This window comes from Anolis carolinensis, unplaced genomic scaffold (genome assembly GCF_035594765.1).
Source record: "Anolis carolinensis isolate JA03-04 unplaced genomic scaffold, rAnoCar3.1.pri scaffold_10, whole genome shotgun sequence".
Classification (NCBI taxonomy): domain Eukaryota; kingdom Metazoa; phylum Chordata; class Lepidosauria; order Squamata; family Dactyloidae; genus Anolis; species Anolis carolinensis.
Window position 1 is genome coordinate 15,733,630 of NW_026943821.1, and position 22,970 is coordinate 15,756,599.

Genomic DNA, 22,970 nt, shown 5'->3' on the forward strand with positions numbered 1-22,970 from the left:
TCTCCTGTTTTCTTTTTCCTTTTATTTATATAATTACTCAAACATATAAACAGAGGAAAACAAACTTCTAAAATGTAACAACAACAAAATATAACACAAAACAAAATGAAAAGTACAAAGAGAAAACATTTTTTTCTTTATATACAAAAGTAACTAGCACATTTTTATCTACCACAAACAGTGTATACATTGCCACACCCTGGACTCTACACAGATATATATTCTTTCCTTTCCTTGCTTAGTTTATCCATACCTCACAACCTCTGAGGATGCCTGCCATAGATGGTCACACAGCCCGAAAGACATACAACAACCCAGTGTATACACACTCCAAACAAACACTTACTGAACTATTCTAGAAGCATCACACTTGTTGCCTGTTGATTTTAGCTGCTTATTTGTTAACTATCACTTTATTTCTACCTTTATACTTTTACTGATACTCTTCTATATCAGAAAACCAATAATTTTAATATTATCCCAATTTTTGCTGTATAGTGGTACTAAATATGCAATGAATGTGTTGTTGAAGGCTTTCATGGCCGGAATCATTGGGTTGCTGTGAGTTTTCCCGGCAGTCAAGCCGTGTTCCAGGAGCATTCTCTCCTGACATTTTGCCCACATCTATGGCAGGCATTCTCAGAGGTTGTGAGGCATATTGGAAATTAGGCAAGTGGGGTTTATATATCTGTGGAAGGTCCAGGGTGGGAGAAAGAACTCTTGTTGGAAACAAGTGTGAATGTTGCAATTAATCACCTTGATTAGCATTGGAAAGCTTTGCAGCTTCAAGGCCTGGCTGATTCCTGGTTGGGGGAATCCCGCTAACTCTAAAATGAGGACAGTAAATAAAGAACACCACTCAGAAAACAGAGGAATCCCAGACATGAAACAATCAGGGCCAGCTAAAACCTCCCAGCAAAGGATCCCCCCAGGCAAGAAGCAGCCAGGCTTTGAAGCTGCAAGGCCATTCAGTAATAATCAAAGTGGCCAGTTGCAACATTCACACTGGCCTCAAATAGACAATAGTTCTTTCTCATGCCCTGGACATTCCACAGATATATAAGCCGCACTTGCCTAGTTTCCAACAGACCTCACAACCTCTGAGGATGTCTGCCATAGATGTGGGCAAAACGTCAGGAGAGAATGCTTCTGGAACAGGGCCACACAGGCTGGAAAACTCACAGCAACCCAATTAATAGATCTACTTTCATTGATACCACCTCTAAGTTATCTTATAAAATTATGAAATTTTCAAAGTAAATTTCACTTTCTTTGTCCAAACCTCCTCCCGTTGCTCCCGTTTTATTTGTGCCCATTTGGCTATACAATCCTTCACCGGTTCCTCCTGCATTTCATTTCTTAACAGCAAGTTAGAGATTAGTGGAGCCCCGGTGGCAAAGTGCATTAAAGCGCTGAGCTGCTGAACTTGCAGACCAAAAGGTCCCAGGTTCAAATCCCGGGAGCAGCTTGAACGCCCGCTGTTAGCTCCAGCTCCTGCCAACCTAGCAGTTCGAAAACATGCCAATGTGAGTAGATCAATAGGTACCGCTCCGGCGGGAAGGTAACAGCGCTCCATGCAGTCATGCCGGCCACATGACCTTGGAGGTGTCTACGGACAACGCCGGCTCTTTGGCTTAGAAATGGAGATGAGCACCAACCCCCAGAGCCAGACATGACTGGACTTAACGTCAGGGGAAACCTTTACCTTCTCTATATATAAAAGAGTGATGGCATCAGGGCAGCGGACAAAACAACAAAACTACAGGCCCCCCAACCTCGAAATTTGACAACATAACCTATCATTCACGGCTCTAGGTTGATACAGCAAAAAGAAAAGAAAAATAAAGTCCTAATTACAGGGAGAGGAATAATATTTTTTATCCAATTGCTGCCAGTTTGAAGGCTAAATTCCGCCCACTTGGTCTCCTAGCAACCTCCTCAGCCCAGGGGACAGGCACAGTTAGGCCTCACTTAGGCCTCTTCCACAGATTATCAGATTTTAAGTGGATTATATGGCAGTGTAGACTCAAGGCCCTTCCACACAGCTATATAATCCATTTAGAATCTTATATTATCTGCTTTGAACTGGATTATCTTGACTCCACACTGCCATATAATCAACTTCAGTGTGCATTTTATCCAGCTATGAAGAAGGGGCCTCATATAATCCAGTTCTAAGCAGATAATATAAGATTATCAATATGCAGTACAGTCTCACCATACTTCGCCACAGCAACGCGTGGCCGGGCACAGCTAGTGTGATATATGGTTTGAATGGAATTGGATGGAAGATGGATGAATCAAACCTAATAATTTTGAAGACTGTATTATCTGCTTTGAACTGGATTATCTTGACTCCACACTGCCATATAATCCACTTCAGTGTGCATACTAAACATAAAGACAACCATACAACAGACATTCAATACCACCACTACCTCAATAATTTCTCACCAACACCACCAGACAATGCTACAGCAACGCGTGGCCGGGCACAGCTAGTTACCTATAGATTAGTGCTTTTTAAAAATGTTTTTCTCCTGCTTTTGAAACTATTCATGGCTTCCCAGATGCCCCCTCCTCTTCCCCACTCAATTGAATTTTATATGCATAGCTTTGTGGACCATAGTGGATAGGAAAACAAGATCAAGAGGAAGAAAAAGAGAATCAAGACAGCCTCAACCTCAAATGCCAGGCAACCTGAGATCAAAGATCTGGATTCATTGGGGCTGGATGGCTTTCGCTCAGAGCCGATCCAACAATGAGGCGAATTAAGCGGTTGCTTGGGGCGCAAAACATACGGGGGCGCAGTCGAGACTGCTTTTTCTGTTGATTTCTTGTAAAACATGATGTTTTGGTGCTTAATTTGTAAAATCTTAATGCAATTTGATGTTTAATAGGCTTTTCCATAATCCCTCCTTATTATCCAACATTTTCGCTTATCCAACGCTTTTATTTTTCAGTGATTGGTTTGGGGGGGGGGTCAAAATTCTGTTCGCCTACACTTGAAAATTACCTAGGGCCGGCTCTGCTTTCGCTTATCCAAGAACTCAATTTTAGAAAACAGAAAGGAATGGAAACTCAATTCACGGAACTGAGCGGGTGTTGTGAAGGGGCTGGCAGGATATGTACTGATCAAGGGAAGAACGGTTTGAGTTCACACCTCGGATCTTTCCGGCAAGGAGCTGGCCAGCTAGACAAAGCTTTGATTTCGCCTCTCACTTGGCATCAGAAACATGGCACCGTTTTTTCCAGAAATACAATGTGGATCCTGATTGGGGGATGCAGGGAAGGGGAGACAGGTGGGCTAGATTGTCTGAAAAGTCTAGAGCAGACAGCCGTTTAAACATTGACGTGTGTGTGTGAGTGTGTGTATGCGCTCTCCCCCATCGCAGCTGTTCAGCGTAACATCAACACCTGCTGTAAGTGACTGGCTGGAAGTGTGTTAGGGGAGAGAGAGAGGACCAAAATAAGAATGTGATCTACATAGACAGCAAGGAGCAAAAGGCCACAACAACCCCGTAGCTCTATTTTGTCTTCCTTCCATCTCCTTTGGGTGTTCTTTCTCTTTCTCTCTCTCCCCGATTTCTCGTTTTCATGAATTTCCCTCCTGTCTCTTTCTTTCTTGCTCTTGTTTGCTCCAGGACGCAGGGCCGATCCCTGGGCGGCCGGTAAGTTCCCTGCTAGATACGGAGCATGTTTGAATGCATGGGGGAAAAGGTGGAAGGGGATGCATGGTGATATATCTGTCCTATCTTATAAACTGACTTGCAAAATCCCCGACAAATGCAGCTCCCCTATACTGTCCCAAAAGGGTACCATCAGAAGTGAAGTTTAGTACGTGATCTTGATCCACTTGTTGTTTGATGACCTAATCCACATTGCAGTGTGGAAATGTGTATGCTGCGTACTGCTTCACCCTTTACAGAAATAGTGAGATATAAGTAGTAAACCTTGTACTCCTGACTCTTTGTCTTTCCTTGTCAGCTTTTCAAGGAAGTCCACAAAATGCAAAGTACACTGCCTATATCCCATCTCTCTCTCCCTTTACAGCGGGTTCCTATCAATACTTGTAGGTAATCACTCGGTCAACGTGATTAGTAAAAGTTAAAGATTTTCTAATGATTTCTCTGTTTGCAGTCACTGTTCTTAGTGTTGGCTAAGGCAGGAGATACGATTCAGTGAACAATTCAGCATATATGATTCATATATGTGTGCTGAAGAAATTTCTAGCATGGATTAAACTTAGAAATGTAATTCTTTCAACATAGATTGCATATTCTGCTCGGCCTCCGTTAAGCTTTGTATGGAAGGAGACATCCCAAGAATTTCTTACTTTTTGGATGGCCTTTTATAAGGGCGCATCCAGACAATGCCTAAAATGCGTGTCCTCTTGTGTTTTTCCCTGGAGCTTCCAAACAATGCTTCAGGTAAAAAAAAATTCCTTCAGGACAAAGCAGGAAAACCCTACTTTGTCCCAAAGTATTTGACAACTGGAAAGACCCGAGTCTTTCAGATGACTCGGGTCTTTCCAGCTGCAGGCGCTGTGTAGATTTGGCCCGGAGATTGCATTGCATGACTTCCGATGCCCGCAACCAGGGGCGGTTCAACCGTGAGGCAAACTAGGCAGTTGCCTGTGGTGCCATCCTGTAAGGGGGGGGGGGGCAGTTGAGGCAACTCCTGCCTCCGCAAGGGAGGCGTTCGCCGCTTTGCAGAGCAGAGAAACGCCGCTTCTCTGCTCCCCAAAGCGGCAAATGCCTTCCTTCTCGCCCCTTTCTCGAGGCCAGGTCTCCGGGCTGCCTGGCCATGTTCCAGAAGCATTCTCTCCTGATGTTTCACCCACATCTATGGCAGGCATCCTCAGAGGTTCTGAGGTCTGTTGGAAGCTAGGTAAGTGGGATTTATATATCTGTGGAAAGTCCAGGGTTGGAAAAAGAGCTCTTGTCTGTTTGAGGCTAGTGTGAATGTTGCAATTGGCCAGCTTGATTAACATTAAATGGCCTTGCAGATTCAAAGCCAGGCTGCTTCCTCCCTGGGGGCATCCTTGGTTGGGAAGTGTTAACTGGCCCTGATTGTTGCCTATCTGAATTTCCCCTGTTTTCAGAGTGTTGTTCTTTATTTAGGCTTTTCCTTAATCCCTCCTTATTATCCAACATTTTCACTTATCCAACACTTTTATTTTTCAGTGATTGGTTTGGGGGTGGGGGCGCCAAAATTCTGTTCGCCTATACTTGAAAATTACCTTGGGCCGGCCCTGCCCACAACCCATAGCTGTTTCGGGTTTCTTGGGCTCCTGGACCAGGTAGCATTCAAATAGCAAATTATTAGTCTTGGGCTGTTCTGAGTTTGTGCCTACAGGCCAGTCTCCGGTGGCTGTTTCTCCCCTTTTGACTTTCCCTTGGAATCTCTGGAGCTTCCTCAAGTGACCTGACGCTGGGATTAGGATCTTGTTGCATCCCAAGAGTGGGAGCCTTCCTGTTTACATTCTTACAGTTCTAGTAATAGCCTCTGCTGGAAATGGAGAAACCAGTTATAGTATTGTTAGGGTTGCTGGGCGCAGGCCCCAAAGGGATTTCAATGTCAAGATGTTCTACAGATAGAACTATTATAGTCTTGCCGGTCAACTTGAGTCAGGCAGTTTTTCCCATGTTCCATGGAAAGGCCTTTGGCCCAACTAAAATGTCGATCTGTTCTGATCTCCAGAAGCCCCAGACAGTATGGTCAGCAGAAATTATTGTGGGAATTGCAGTCTAAAAGTGCTGGACAGTCAGAGATTTACGGTACTTCCTCTCCCTGTTTGAGAGTCTGGAATGATACAGCTATGCTTTTTAATGCTAATGGATGGAAGACCTCCTTGGGGCCATGTGTATGCCGCTGAGTGTTGAAATAGGACTAGGAAAACCCAGGTTCAGGTCCCATATCTGCCAACATTCCTCTGTCATCCTACTTTTTCAGCTAGTTTTAAAGTGTCCCAGATTTTCTGTCCTTTCATGATTTCTTCTCAGCTTAGTTCAGTAGCTTAGTTCAGAGGTTAGCTTGCATTCAATTAAGTCAGAAGAAGAAACTTGAGCAAAAGCAAACTGCTGCAGTCTCCCCTACTTTGCATGTTCTTCATTACTAATTTTTGTAGTTTTGACTACCTTTTGATATTATTTGCCACATGAGGCCTGGTTTTCACCTGTAATATGCTATAATTACGACACTCAGCCATGAGGCTTAGGGAGTAACTTTCAATCAGTATTGCAAAACTTGCAAAGAAACACATACCAAATTGGAAAAGCTAGAAAACTGCCAGGTTTGGAAATTCATGTACAGTACATATAAAAATCATGCCATATCTATGATTTTTGCCATAAGCACACAAATGGAAGCATACCCATTAGCATAGTGTATTTTTGTGGCATGGGGGAAGACGTTGTTTCCCTGTGTCACAAAGTCACATATACAGTAGTCTCACTTATCCAAGCTAAATGGGCCGGCAGAAGCTTGGATAAGCGAATATCTTGGATAATAAGGAGGGATTAAGGAAAAGCCTATTAAACATCAAATTAGGTTATGATTTTACAAATTAAGCACTAAACATCATGTTATACAACAAATTTGACAGAAAAAGTAGTTCAATACGCAGTAATGTTATGTTGTAATTACTGTATTTACGAATTTAGCACCAAAATATCACGATATATTGAAAATATGGACGACAAAAATGCATTGGATAATCCAGAACCTTGGATAAATGAGTTTTGGATAAGTGAGACTCTACTGTACCACTCTGTTGCTTTGGCTGTGGCGCAGGCTGTTGAGCAACCAGCTGCAACCATCTGCAATGAATCACTCTGACCAGGAGGTCATGAGTTCGAGGCCAGCTCGGAGCCCCATGTTTGTCTTGTCTTTGTTCTATGTGAAGGCATTGAATGTTTGCCTTATATGTGTAATGTGATCCGCCCTGAGTCCCCTTCGGGGTGAGAAGGGCGGAATATAAATACTGCAAATAAATAAATAAATAATATATTGATACAGTGCAATATAGTAATTTATTACCAGTATTGTACTATGCTAATATAATACTGTAAATTTAATTTGTAAGCTGCTCTGAGTCCCCTTCGGGGTGAGAAGGGCGGCATATAAATGTAGCAAATAAATAAATAAATAAATAAATAAATAAATATAAATATAGTGGTAGTGGCAATGTTTTTCATGTCAGGAGCGACTTGAGGAACTGCTAGTTGCTTCTGGTGTGAGACATTGCCATGGGGACGCCCAGATATTTTGATGTTTTTACCATCCTTGTGGGAGGCTTCTCTCATGTCCCCGCATGGAGCTGGAGCTGATAGAGGGAGCTCATCTGCGCTCTCCCTTAGTTGGATTCGAACCGGCAATCTTCAGGTCAGCAACCCAACCTTCAAGTCATCAGTCCTGCCGGCACAAGGGCTTAATCCACTGCGCCACAGGCAGTAGCATAAGCCCTGTTGTTTTTGTTGTGTGTCTTCAAGTCATTGTGACTCGTGCCAACCACTCCAGTGCTCAGACCACTATAGCACATTGACTCTGCACATACAGTAGAGTCTCACTTATCCAACATTCGCTTATCCAACGTTCTGGATTATCCAACGCAGTCTGCCTTTTAGTAGTCAATGTTTTTGTAGTCAACGTTTTCAATGCATTATGATGTTTTGGTACTAAATTTGTAAATACAGTAATTACTACGTAGCATTACTGCGTATTGAACTACTTTTTCTGTCAAATTTGTTGTTAAACATGATGTTTTGGTGCTTAATTTGTAAAATCATAACCTAAATTGATGTTTAATAGGCTTTTCCTTAATCGCTCCTTATTATCCAACATATTAACTTATCCAACGTTCTGCCGGCCCGTTTATGTTGGATAAGTGAGACTCTACTGTATCTGTAGTGAAGAAGAATGCTGGAATGTTTTCCTAGAGCTGTGAGGTCACAAGATAGAAAGTCTTGCAGGGTTCCATTACTAAAGGAAGTGACAGTGGCATGGATTGTGGTAATGGCAGTTATAAGGCTGTGGGAATGGCTCAAAACATTTCAAGGTCCATCTATGATCCCTATGTCAAAGTATGTATGTATGTACGTTTATTGATTTGTACTACAAAAGCTTCCACATGGCTAGATGGACCTGGACCAAACTTGGCACACATATTTTTCAATATCCAACTTGAAATAATTGAGGAGTTTGAACTTACAGCATCGTATGTATTCGAGTCCAATTTTTGCAAGAGTACCACTTAGGATAAAATGTCTTGAGTTTATGTTCTGGAGGCAACTTGGGAAATAAGGGGGTGCAATGGGGAGTGGCAGAGCTTCCTCTAGTCTCGTCTCTTGATGTCTCGTTCTTTGCCTCCCTCTAGCACTGGCACCACGTCCCCACGCACCACGCCAAGCAGCTCCCCGTCACTAAGGAAGCGCCTGCTTCAGTTGCCCCCGCGACTCCCTTCAGAGCCGCCGTCGGAGGCCATGGTGGAGAAGGGCTCGGAGAATGCCGCCGCGGAGCGGACCCCTCCGCCAGGGCCCCCTCCCAGCACCCCACTCAACTACCCACTCAGTGGGCGAAGCTTCATGCGCAATAACAAGGTATTGTGTATTTGTATGTGTGTATGGGGGAGGCACTTGGTGGGAGACTGACAGCTGAAGATGGGGCGGGATTTGAACACAGTACCTTCTTATTAACTTGGTTCATCTCAGCCTCTGGGGCTCTTTCTCATAGGCCCCATCGATAATATAATCCATTTTCTAAATTCAGATTGTCTGCTTTGAACTCAGCAGTGTAGACTGATATAATCCAGTTCAAAGCAGACAATCTGGATTCAGAAAGTGGATTATGTGGCAGTGCAGCTCCAGCCTTAGTCATATGACTAAGGATGCATCTACACTATAGAATGAAAGCAGCTCGACACCACTTTATCTGATGTGGTTTGATGCCATTTTTTAAAATAGTATATATTTGGAACATCTATATAGATATCTATAACTAAGATACACGATTATGTTGTTGTTATTTGTGAAACATCAACTGTGTTATCATAGGTAAAGGTAAAGGTTTTCCACTGACGTTAAGTCCAGTCGTGACCGACTCTGGGGGTTGGGGCTCATTTCCATTTCTAGGCCGAAGAGCCGGCATTGTCCGTAGACACCTCCAAGGTCATGTGGCCGGCATGACTGCATGGAGCGCCGTTGCCTTCCCGCCGGATCTACTATTGATCTACTCACATTTGCATGTTTTCGAACTACTAGGTTTGCAGGAGCTGGGGCTAACAGTGGGTGCTCATTCCGCTCCTGGGATTTGAACCTGGGACCCTTGAGTCTGCAAGTTCAGCAGCTCAGCGCTTTAACACACTGTGCCACTACCAGGGTCCCTGTGTTGTCATACGACAGGTTTATTGCTTATATACACAATATATAAGATATCCATATGTGACTTAATACATCATCATATATTGGACTATTATGTTTATTAGAGGAGATTCAGGTCTCTCATTTGAAATCTATATGAATACGGACATTTATTCAGGATAGAGATAAGTTGTACCTTTATACTGCGTGTATAAGCAATAACCCTGTCATACGATAACACATTTGATGTTTCAAAAAATAAAAACAATATAATACTTCGTGTATTTTTAAAAATTGTGTCAGAAGCGATTTGAGAACATACTGTTGCTTCTGGTGTGAGAGAATTGGCTGTCTATAGAGATGTTGCCCAGGGGATGCCCGGTTGTGTTATTGGGAGGCTTCATGTCCCTGCAAGCTAGAGCTGACAGATGGAAGCTCACCCCATCTTGTGGATTTGAACCGTTAATCTTCAAGTTAGCAACCCAACCTTCAGGTCAGCAGTTCACAAGGGTTTAGCCCATTTAATATATTTAATACGGGTTGTTAGGAATTGTGGGAATTGCAGTCCAAAACACCTGGAGGGCCCAAGTTGGCCCATACCTGGTTTAGGATGATAAAAATGCCTCCTTGACAGATGTGGTATTGGGAGGGAAGGAGGAAATTGTTTGTGTGACCTGCACTAACTTCCCCTTTCTCTGTTTCTTTCAGAAAATGCAGAGTTGGTACAGCGTAAGTTACTATTTTTCTTTTTATGCAAGAACAGATCTCTGTGTTTTGGGACAGTACAGAGATACCACAGCGCATAGGAATATTGGCAAATTTTGAAATGGTTGGAAAGGACATTAGTGTCGTGTTGTCCACCTTCCTATATTTATTCACTCTAATCTAATCCACTATCTAATGTAATGCGCGCCTCAATTTTGAAAACTCTGAATCCAAAAAAAGTATTTGGTGCAAAATGTAATGTGCAGCAGCAAAAAGTGTTCTCTTTGTAATTTGGCCATTATAGTTGCTGCTTGTCTGCCTAGAGTTCCTTCTTTAAAAACAAAAGTGTCAAAACACCAGCAATGATAACAAAAACCTTGCTGTTGAATGAATCCACTTTAATTGTTTTGGTTCAATGCTGTGGACTCTTGAGGGCTGTCAAGGTCTTGAGCCTTCTCCATCAAAGAATGCTGATGCCTCAACAAACTACAAATCCCAGGATCACATAGCATTGAGCCATGGCAATTACATTAGAGATGATGTCCCTCTAATAGGAGCTCCAGCTGCTCCTAAAGCAGCTTCCCCTTTTGCTTTGGCTCAGTACTAAGATTACCGTATTATATTTATCTACCAAATGTAGCAGCCCTATATGCTGCTATATTTGGTAGATAAATATAATACGGTAATACGAGGGCTGAATGAAAAGTAATGCCTCCACCTTCGTAACTCCTCAACAGATGGCAGTTCTGGTCTGCGGCAGGTCCTGGCTTGTTCAGTAGATTCTCCTCTACAGTTCCATTTGGCGGGAAGCCCTAGCATTGAACGGTTGTGTTGTTAAAGTGCGAAGTATGGAACCCTGCGCAGACGGCCGGTCAATGCGACTTAAGCAATATGCCGTCATTAAATTCTTGACAGCAGAAGGTGTCACCCCAAAGGAGATTCATCAAAGAATGCAAGATGTTTATGGTGATTGTATTGATGTGAGTACTGTGCGTCGTTGGGCGAGTAAGTTTAAAGATGTTGAGGTGGGAACATCTGATTTGCATGACAAAGAGTTGGATCTTCCGATGGCCAAGCAAAGCAATAATGTAACCCACATTTTCTTGTGAAATGCCAATTATGCTTGAATTTTATCTCTGAGTGATACGACAATCGTCCTGAATCAATCTGTCAACTTTTTACTTGTGAAACTCAGTGGTTGCTGTCACAGGACGTCCAACTCTTTGTTTATCAAGCAAGTCAGATGTTCCTACCTCAACATCTTTAAACTTACTCACCCAACGATGCACAGGACTCACATCAACACAATCATCATAAACAGCTTGCATTCTCTGATGAATCTCCTTTGGGGTGACACCTTCTGCTATCAAGAATTCAATGCTTAAGTCGCATTGACCAACCGTCTGCTCAGGGTTCCATACTTCGCACTTTAACAACACAACCATTTAATGCTAAGGCTTCCTGCCAAATGGAACTGTAGAGCAGAGTCTACTGAACAAGCCAGTACCTGCATACCATCTGATGAGGGGTTACGAAGGCGGAGGCATTACTTTTCATTCAACCCTCGTATATGTGTGAGGATGATTTTCATGATGAGATGGTTCTTGTGTGCCTTTGTTATTATGACTCAAAATCTATCACAGGTCTTTCTTGGCAAGGTTTGTTTAGAAGGGGCTGCCTACTCCCTTCCTTTGAGACTAAGAGAATTGACCGTATCTCCAACCTTAATTATGTACCAAAAGGTTCAAAAGCAGAATCCTTGTTTCAGGAGAAGGACAATGGGATTGTAACAGCACATGAGTGGTTATACTGTATATAGAAATATGTACAGTAGAGTCTCACTTATGCAACACTCGCTTAGCCAATGTTCTGGATTATCCAACGCATTTTTCTAGTCAATTTTTTCAATACATCATGATATTTTGGTGCTAAACTTGTAAATACAGTAATTACTACGTATTATTACTGTGTATTGAACTACTTTTTCTGTCAAATTTGTTGTATAACATGATGTTTTGGTGCTTAATTTGTAAAATCATAACCTAATTGGATGTTCAATAGCCTTCTCCTTAATCTCTCCTTATTATCCAACATATTCGCTTATCCAACGTTCTGCTGGCCCGTTAATGTTGGATAAGTGAGACTCTACTGTACCTATAATGCCTCTTTGCATGTGTAAAGTGCTTTCTGTTTTCACTCGTACCTTTCCCGCTCACTTTTTGCCACTTCTTTCATATTTCAGAGGAAGAAACACATTCAGAATTCATTAGAACTTGAGTCATGCACATGTGGGGAGTGATAGGACCTACATGATATCTCATAATAGTTTATTATTTTTTATATTAAGACACTGGACTTTTAATTACAGTAGAGTCTTGCTTATCCAACATCAACAGGCCGGCAGAAAATTGGATAAGCGAAAATGTTGGATAACGAGGGATTATGGAAAAGCCTATTAAATATCAAATTATATTATGATTTTACAAATTAAGCACCAAAACATCATGTTTAACAACAAATCGACTGAAAAAAGCAGTTCAATACATTGTAGCATTATGTAATAATTACTGTATTTATAAATTTAGCAGCAAAACATTGCAATGTATTGAAAACATTGACTACAAAAACATTGACTACTAAAAGGCAGACTGCGTTGGATAATCCAGAATGTTGGATAAACAGAGGTTGGATAAACGAGATTCTACTGTAGATTGACAAATGATGCCTATGTTAAAAATGTATTTCCTAGTGAATTGGGGCTATGTTTTTAATTGATGCAAGTGTCTTAATAAGATGGATTTCAGATCTAAAATGCACCCATATTTCAGGTTTTTAAAAAAAATTAAAACCGACATCTCTGAGGCATTCTTAAATTTTCAGGATAGAGTACAAGGTTTGACTGGTCTCACTGACACCTTGTCAACAGCCCTGTTAGGTATGTCAGTCTGAGAAATTCAAGAGCGGAGCAGAAATTTGAACACGAGCGAATTTCCCTTCCGTGAGAGGATAGCCTTAAGTCAAATTCCTGAAATGAAAGACACAACACAGGGGACTGGAAAAAAACAAAACCAACCCATGCTTTAAACTAGTCTTAGCTGGTAAGATCTAGGAGAAGTGGGATGATTGGGTAGGTCCATGGGGGTTTATGTGCCTCACAAATTCCAGGATGTTGTCGAAGACTTTCATGGCCTGGATCACAGGGTTGTTGTATGTTTTCCAGGCTGTATGGCCATGTTCCAGAAGTATTCTCTCCTGACGATTTGCCCACATCTATGGCAGGCATCCTCAGAGGTTGTGAGGTCATTTTCATTTTAATTCCACGATGTCTGTGTGCCTGCTGCCTTGAAGGAAATGGTGGTGCACTCTCTCCTCAGGAATCATAGATTTGGAAGAGACCCCAAGGGCCATTCAGTCCAATCCACTCTCATGCTGGAACATATAGTCAAAGCACTTCCAACACATGGCTATCCAGCCACTGCTTAAATAGGTTTACAGTGAAGGAAACTACACCACACTCTGAAGCCGCATATTTCACTGCCAAACAGCTCTTACCACTTTGTTGTGTATTCATTTGAGGCAGTGAACAAAAGCTGAACCCATTCTACAAGAGAGCCCCCATTTTCAAATTGTGCATGGCCCTAGAGCCTAACTTTTGTGCAAGAGATTGCATATGGTAGGACCGTCATTTTGAATACTTTGATAAAAGTTTCCTGCATCTAGAAACTGAGCCCAGAGATTTGTCTTGAATTATGGTTTTCTATTTGTGCCCATTAAAACAAACTGCAGGGACACCCCTTCCCTTGAGCCTCCAGTCTTTCTGACCTTCCTCAGTGCCTGTACTTTTATCTTTGTACGTTTCTGGCTTTATTGGTTTGTTTGATCTTTGAATCCTTAAACTTTGGTATTTTGCATATTGGACTCTAATAATATAGTAAAGTTATTATTTTACTACTGCTATTACATTATCTATCTATCTACACATACATACAACGTGCATATATATTATACTAGCTGTGCCCGGCCACACATTGCTGTGGCGTTGTCTGGTGGTGTTGGTGAGAACTTGTTGAGGTAGAGGTGGTATTGAATGTCTGTTGTATGGTTGTCTTTATGTTTAGTATGCATTTGGTTGTTTGTGTACTGTGAAAGTGATGAGGGTAGAGGGGGTCTATGTCCCTGTGTAGTATTGTATAGTATTTACACGTTGTCCATGTGTTGTGAATGCTTGGATTGTGTCCTGCTGCATAGTAGAAAGGGTTGGGCTGGATGGCCCTTAGGGATCTCTCCAAACTCTTGTGCCTGTCCCCTGGGCTGAGTGCGTTGCTAGGAGACCAAGTGGGCAGAGCTTAGCCCTCTAACTGGCAGCAATTGGATAAAAACAATTATTCCTCTCCCTCTAATTAGGACTTTATTTTTCTTTTCTTTTTGTTGTATCAACCTAGAGCCGTGGATGATGGGTTATGTTGTCAAATTTCGAGGTTGGGGGGCCTGTAGTTTTGTTGTTTTGTCCGCTGCCCTGATGCCATCACTCTTTTATATATATAGATATACATATACAGTAGAGTCTCACTTATCCAACATAAACGGGCTGGCAGAATGTTGGATAAGCAAAAATGTTGGATAATAAGGATGGATTAAGGAAAAGCCTATTAAACGTCAAGTTATGTTATGATTTTTACAAATTAAGCACCAAAACATCATGTTTTACAACAGATTGACAGAAAAAGCAGTTCAATACACTGTAACATGTAGTAATTATTTTATTTAGGAATTTATCACCAAAACATCACAATGTATTGAAAACACTGACTACAAAAACATTGGCGGCTACTAACAAATTGACTACAAATCAAGATAGAATTGTTACATAGTCGGAAGTTAAATCCGTAAAAAGCTTAGTCCTTGCCTAGAGAAACAGCTGTGGATCTGGGCGGGAGGCAGACTGCGTTGGATAATCCAGAATGTTGGATAAGCAAAGGTTGGATAAGTGAGACTCTACTGTATATATATATATATGATCAACTTCTTTAAAACATATATATACAGTGTGTGTGTGTGTGTGTGTGTGTGTGTGTATATATATATATATATATATATATATATATATATATAGGTAAGGTTTTCCCTTGACGTTAAGTCCAGTCATGTCTGACTCTAGGGGTTGGTGCTCATCTCAATTTCTAAGCCGAAGAGGCGGCGTTGTCCATAGACACCTCCAAGGTCATGTGGCCGGCATGACTGCATGGAGTGCTGTTACCTTCCCGCCGGAGCGGTACCTATTGATCTACTCACATTGGCGTGTTTTTGAACTGCTAGGTTGGCAGGAGCTGGGGCTAACAGTGGGCACTCATTCCGCTCCCAGGATTTGAACCTGGGACCTTTTGGTCCACAAGGTCAGCAGCTCAGTGCTTTAATGGCTTTAAACTACAGGAAAGGAGATTCCACCAGAACCTCAGGAAGAACTTCCTCACCATGAGAGCTGTTTGGCAGTGGAACTCTGTGCCCTGGAGTGTGGTGGAGGCTCCTTCTTTGGAGGCTTTTAAACAGAGACTGGATGGCCATCTGTCGGGGGTGCTTTGAATGCGATTTCCTGTTTCTTGGTGGGGGGTTGGACTAGATGGCCCATGAGGTCTCTTCCAACTCTATTATTCTATGATTCTATGAACACACTGTGCCACCAGGGGCCCTAGTGTTGCAATGTTTTGGTGCTAAATTCGTAAATACAGTAATTACTACATAACATTACTGTGTATTGAACTGCTTTTTCTGTCAATTTCTTGTAAAACATGATGTTTTGGTGCTTAATTCGTAAAATCGTAATGTAATTTTATGTTTAATAGGTTTTTTTTCTTAATCCCTCCTTATTATCCAAGATTTTTGCTTATCCAATGTTTTGCCGGTCCGTTTATCTTGGGTAAGTGAGACTCTAGTAATATATTGTTGCTGGGGGGAGGGGCCCCCAACTTATAGCAAGTCTTGATAGTGTAAATTACAGTAATCAGGCCTATTTTTAATGTAACTCAAGCAAAGGGGAAGCCTCCTGCCTCTTTCCTGGGAAGAGCCTTGGGGGTGGGCTGAGCCGTAGTGCCTTATGCGCATGCGCCTAGCAAGTGTCCCAGCCCGGGCAGGAGGGGGTTAACCACAGGCCCCCTTTTGTTTCCTGTAAGCGACACCAGGCGCTCTCAGCCAATGGGAAGCGGGGATCTGGAAACCGGGAGGAGGGGGGAGGACTCCTGGCTGTGCTCCTTGGCTGGACTCCAGGAGAATGCAAAGGAAAAGAACCAACTTTGGAACTCCTGTCCCTTTAACTCCTGCGGCCTCTCCCCCTCCTCTGTGCCTTCTCTCTCTCCTTCCCCCTTTGGGGCTGGCTGGTTGACCCCTTCTTTCCTCCATCTCATCCTGTTCTTTCCCCTTCTGCCCCCCTTTTCGCCTCCCATGGGGCCTGCCTCCCTCCTTGGCTCCTCGGCTGGGGCTTAACAACCAAGGATTGTGCTCATCAGCAGCGGCTCCGGTCTGGACACAGTAAGAGACACACCTCGCTCTTCTCCTTTGCCTTCTGCTCCTTCCCAGGTTGCATCTACACTGTGGGTTTAATGCAGTTTGGCACCGCTTTAAACTCATCCTAGGAATTTGAGTCAATCCCAAAGAGATGACTCGAGGGGCTCATGGAAACTGCAAAGTCCATGATTTCATAGCATTGAGCCACAGGGTGGAGTCAAACTGACAATTCTATAGTATAGGTCAGGCATGGGCAAACTTCGGCCCTCCAGGTGTTTTGGACTTCCAATTCCCATAATTCCTAACAACCTACCGGCTGAGTTGCTGTTAATTTTACAGGCTGTATGGCCATGTTTGAGAAGCATTCTCTCCTGATGTTTTGCCACATCTATAGCAGGCATTCTCAGATGCGATAGTGAAATATGCTATAGCAGGATGCCCCAAAGAAACAAAGTCTGGGCAGTAAAAGAAACTTTTCAAACGTTGGGTTTCTGTGAATTTTCCGGCCTGTATGACTATGTTCCAGAAGCATTCTCTCCTGATGTTTCGCCACATCTATAGCAGGCATTCTCAGATGCGATAGTGAAATATGCTATAGCAGGATGCCCCAAAGAAACAAAGTCTGGGCAGTATAAGAAACTTTTCAAACGTTGGGCTGCTGTGAATTTTCCGGCCTGTATGACTATGTTCCAGAAGCATTCTCTCCTGATGTTTCGCCACATCTATAGCAGGCATTCTCGGATGTGACAGTGAAATATGCTATAGCAGGATGCCCCAAAGAAACAAAGTCTGGGCAGTATAAGAAACTTTTCAAACATTGGGTTGCTTTGAGTTTTCCGGGCTGCATGGCCATGTTTCAGAAGCATTCTCTCCTGATGTTTCGCCACATCTATAGTTTTCTGGGCTGCATGGCCATGTTCCAGAAGCATTCTCTCCTGATGTTTCGCCACATCTATAGCAGGCATTCTCAGATGCGACAGTGAAATATGCTATAGCAGGATGCCCCAAAGAAACAAAGTCTGGGCAGTTTAAGAAACTTTTCAAACGTTGGGTTGCTGTGAATTTTCCGGCCTGTATGACTATGTTCCAGAAGCATTCTCTCCTGATGTTTCGCCACATCTATAGCAGGCATTCTCAGATGCGACAGTGAAATATGCTATAGCAGGATGCCCCAAAGAAACAAAGTCTGGGCAGTTTAAGAAACTTTTCAAACGTTGGGTTGCTGTGAATTTTCCGGCCTGTATGACTATGTTCCAGAAGCATTCTCTCCTGATGTTTCGCCACATCTATAGCAGGCATTCTCAGATGCGACAGTGAAATATGCTATAGCAGGACGCCCCAAAGAAACAAAGTCTGGGCAGTTTAAGAAACTTTTCAAACGTTGGGTTGCTGTGAATTTTCCGGCCTGTATGACTATGTTCCAGAAGCATTCTCTCCTGATGTTTCGCCACATCTATAGCAGGCATTCTCAGATGCGACAGTGAAATATGCTATAGCAGGATGCCCCAAAGAAACAAAGTCTGGGCAGTTTAAGAAACTTTTCAAACGTTGGGTTGCTGTGAATTTTCCAGCCTGTATGACTATGTTCCAGAAGCATTCTCTCCTGATGTTTCGCCACATCTATAGCAGGCATTCTCAGATGTGACAGTGAAATATGCTATAGCAGGATGCCCCAAAGAAACAAAGTCTGGGCAGTTTAAGAAACTTTTCAAACATTGGGTTGCTTTGAGTTTTCCGGGCTGCATGGCCATGTTCCAGAAGCATTCTCTCCTGATGTTTCGCCACATCTATAGTTTTCTGGGCTGCATGGCCATGTTCCAGAAGCATTCTCTCCTGATGTTTTGTCACATCTATAGCAGGCATTCTCAGATGCGACAGTGAAATATGCTATAGCAGGATGCCCCAACGAAATAAAGTCTGGGCAGTTAAAGAAACTTTTCAAACATTGGGTTGCTGTGAATTTTCCGGCCTGTATGACTATGTTCCAGAAGCATTCTCTCCTGATGTTTCGCCCACATTTGTGGCAGGCATCCTCAGAGGTTGTGAGGTCTGTTGAGAACTAGGCAAGTGGGATTTATATCTCTGTGTCCAGGGTTTGATAAAGAACTCTTCTCTGTTGAAGGCGAGTGTGAACGTTGCAGTTGATCAACTCGATTACACTTGAATGACCTTGTAGCTTCAGAGGCTGGCTGCTTCCTGCCTGGTGGAATCCTTTGTGGAAGGTGTTATCTGACCCTGATTGTTTGATGTCTGGAATTCCCCTGTTTTCTGAGTGTTCTTTATTTACTGTCCTGATTTTAGAGTTTTTTAATACTGGCAGCCAGATTTTGTTCATTTTCATGGTTTCCTCCTTTATGTTGAAATTATTCTTGGGTTATATGGGAGTGTAAACCTAGCCTCAGTCTAACCCTAAAGGGTTGTAAGGAGAAAGTAATGGCTCATGCTGATGTTGCTGGTAATCATTACAATGATGATGATGATTATGATCATGTAAGACAATGGTAAACCTCTTCTTTACACATCTGCCCACGAAAACCCTGTGATAAGTCCGCCTGAGTTTCACTATTGATGAGAAACAACTTGAAGGCACACAACAACAAATAACAATTCTTACTGAAACATTCTGTATTTTTTGCAGGAGTATTTGGTTGTACTTTAGTTGCTTCTTTGGATGGCAACTTCCAAAAATGGGAGCTTCAATCCAAAACCTAATTTTATGAACTCTGTCTCACACCTTAAGACAGTGGTTCTCAACCTGTGGGTCCCCAGATGTTTTGGCCTACAACTCCCAGAAATTCCAGCAAGTTTACCATCTGTTAGGATTTTTGGGAATTGAAGGCCAACACATCTGGGGACCTATAAGTTGAGAACCACTACCTTAAGATGTCCCAAACACACAATAACTATTTCCTCCCCCAACCATCCCATAGCTCCCAGTGCCCTGAATGGTGGTGGGAGTGTGCACACATTGCATTGGGAATGGGTTTGGGGCTGTAAACATTATGGAAATGTGAAGGTGAGATTGTAAAGAAAGCAGCTCCCATCTTGAAGAGCCTGATTCTTGTTGGCAGATGTTGAGCCCTACCTACAAGCAACGCAATGAGGATTTCCGCAGGATCTTCAAGGGGCTGCCTGAAGCTGAAAGGCTCCTTGTAGGTAAGAGGATGGGGAAGCCATGGGGTTTGAGATATCATGAAAGGGTAGCAGATCGTCAGTTATTTAGCTGGTTATTAAATTCTGTGTACTATATGAGAAAAGATGTTGGTGGGATGTCGGTTGGATACGGGTGCCGCACACTTAAAAAAAAATTGGGGACGATCGCTGTTTGATGCTCGGCTTCAGAAAACAAGAAGTATCGAGCCATGGCACTGGATGACCAGATGGATGGATTTAGTTATGGTGGTTTAATGGATGTATGGAACACCTTTCATGTGGGCTTCAGAAAGAAAGTGGGTTCATGTGGTTAGGACTTAAAAATGTATTTATAGGTATAGGTATAGATCAAACAATAGACCACATGAGTCATTCATTCTGGAAGATCTGCTAACATGTTTACTGTTTTTTACAAACGCATCCTGCTGGTTTCTCATTTCCAGGCATCAAAGACACACTTCTGTGTATTTACCCGCAAAAAAGAAACACCCTCTCATAATGGGAGTAAACTAAGAAGGAGACTGTTAGGTGATAGATATAAATAGATGATGATGATGATGATGATGATTATTGACACAACAACATAGTATGACACAGCAAACGAGATCTATATGCTGGGTTTCATATCACAAAAATCCAAGCATTTAGGACTGTGTTATGTGATTATTATTATTATTATTATTATTATTATTATTATTATTATTGCTACTACTACTACTACTACTCAGGAAGGTGATACAGAAATGGAGGTAACTTGAGGAATAGTTACCTTTGGAACACTGTATACTGAAATAAGTTATGTATGGCAAAAATAGTTAATTGTTGTGATGTATCAAAACGAATAAAATATTTATTTTTAAAAAGATACAGAAATTGAGGTTCTTTTAGGTTCTTTTTAGGCTTAGAAACCTGTTGCCCCACATGTTGAACTACAACTCCCATCATTGCTCATCACTAGCCAGGCTGGCTGTGACAACAGCTGGAGGCCAACATCTTTTGTCATATGGAAAGAACACCTGGAAGAATATTGTTGTAAAGAGAAATTGCATTGGGAGGGTGCTGTAGCCATCAAAAATATAGACGTTTTCTCATTAAAAAAACACCTGGATAAATGTTGTATAGTAGTATTTCTTGTAATCTTAAAATTTTGGTTTTTTTAAATGTATCCTAAGACTGCATTAGAGTTTGTTTTTTTCAGGGGATGCATCAGATTCCCATATGAAATAGAATCCGATTACTTGGTACAAAGTCTCTAGAGGACCTTGAAACTGACATAGAATCAACATTAACAAAAACCCTATGTCAGTTTAAAGACCCTTGTCCCAAATAATCAAATTTTGTTTGAACTAGGAGTCTGATGCAGCTTCTATTGCAGTGTTCTTCACAAATGAGAAAACCGGGGACCTAGAAAATATCATAATGCTTGATAAGGTAGAGGTAAATGTAAAGATTTCCCCCTGACATTAAGTCTAGTTGTGTCCGATTCAGGGGGTTGGTGCTCATCTCCATTTCTAAGCCGAAGAGCCGGCGTTGTCCGTAGACACCTCCAAGGTCATGTGGCCATTGGCATGACTGCATGGAGCGCCATTACCTTCCTTCCGGAGCGGTACCTATTGATCTACTCACATTTGCATGTTTTCAAACTGCTAGGTTGGCATAAGCTGGGGCTAACAGCGGGTGCTCACTCCGCTCCCCGGATTCGAACCTGCGACCTTTTGGTCCGCAGGTTCAGCAGCTCAGAGCTTTAACACTCTGCACCACCGGGGTAAGGTAGATGGATAGACTCACTCAAGAAAGCTATAGCTCTAAATCTGCAAGATCTGAGCATAGCTGTTAGTGACTTGGACGTTTCTGGATTCATCAGGGTTCCATAAATCGAAATGGACTTGATGGCAGTTAACAACATGAAATTAGGCATTGTAGGCATTAAAATGTTAATTGTAGTACAGTAGAATCTCACTTATCCAACATAAACGGGCCGGCAGAACGTTGGATAAGCAAATACGTTGGATAATAAGGAGAGATTAAAGAGAAGCCTATTAAACACCAAATTAGGTTATGACTTTACAAATTAAGCACCAAAACATCGTGTTATACAACAAATTTGACAGAAAAAGTAGATCAATACACAGTAATGTTATGTTGTAATTACTGTATTTACAAATTTAGCACTAAAATATCACGATGTATTGAAAACATTGACTACAAAAATGCGTTGGATAATCCAGAATGTTGGATAAGTGAGATTCTACTGTAGTAATTTTGCTGTTGAAGAAGTAGAGTTACAACGTTATCCATTACTTAGAATCATAGAATCATAGAATAGTAGAGTTGGAAGAGACCTCATGGGCCATCCAGTCCAACCCCCTGCTAAGAAGCAGGAAATCGCATTCAAAGCACCCCCGACAGATGGCCATCCAGCCTCTGTTTAAAAGCCTCCAAAGAAGGAGCCTCTACCACGGCCCGGGGCAGAGAGTTCCACTGTCGAACAGCTCTCACAGTGAGGAAGTTCTTCCTGATGTTCAGGTGGAATCTCCTTTCCTGTAGTTTGAAGCCATTGTTCCGTGTCCTAGTCTGCAGGGCAGCAGAAAACAATCTTTCTCCCTCCTCCCTATGACTTCCCTTCACGTATTTGTACATGGCTATCATGTCTCCTCTCAGCCTTCTCTTCTGCAGGCTAAACATGCCCAGCTCTTTGAGCCTCTCCTCATAGGGCTTGTTCTCCAGACCCTTAATCATTTTAGTCGCCCTCCTCTGGACGCTTTCCAGCTTGTCAACATCTCCCTTCAACTGCGGTGCCTAAAATTGGACACAGTATTCCAGGTGTGGTCTGACCAAGGCAGAATAGAGGGGAGCAGGACTTACCTGGATCTAGACGCTATACCCCTATTGATGCAGGCCAGAATCCCGTTGGCTTTTTTAGCTGCCGCATCACATTGTTGGCTCATGTTTAACTTGTCTACGACGACTCCAAGGTCTTTTTCGCACACACTGCTGTCAAGCCAGGCGTCCCCCATTCTGTATCTTTGCATTCCATTTTTTCTGCCGAAGTGAAGTATCTTGCATTTGTCCCTGTTGAACTTCATTTTGTTAGTTTCGGCCCATCTCTCTAGTCTGTCAAGATCATTTTGAATTCTGCTCCTGTCTTCTGGAGTGTTAGCTATCCCTCCCAGTTTTGTGTCGTCTTCAAACTTGATGATCGTGCCTTCTAACCCTTCGTTTAAGTCGTTAATAAAGATGTTGAACAGAATCGGG

General features: G+C 42.5%; 1 protein-coding gene across 1 annotated transcript in view; it reads left to right on the forward strand.

The window, feature by feature from the left end:
• The window catches only part of gramd1a (GRAM domain containing 1A), an 88,581-nt gene that overhangs the window by 18,972 nt on the left and 46,639 nt on the right, over positions 1-22,970 (forward strand). The window contains exons 2-5 of the mRNA XM_062962561.1: positions 3,645-3,671; positions 8,378-8,600; positions 10,068-10,088; positions 19,634-19,718. Coding sequence (XP_062818631.1) covers positions 3,645-3,671; positions 8,378-8,600; positions 10,068-10,088; positions 19,634-19,718 — 356 coding nt within the window. The remainder of the gene's footprint in view (positions 1-3,644; positions 3,672-8,377; positions 8,601-10,067; positions 10,089-19,633; positions 19,719-22,970) is intronic.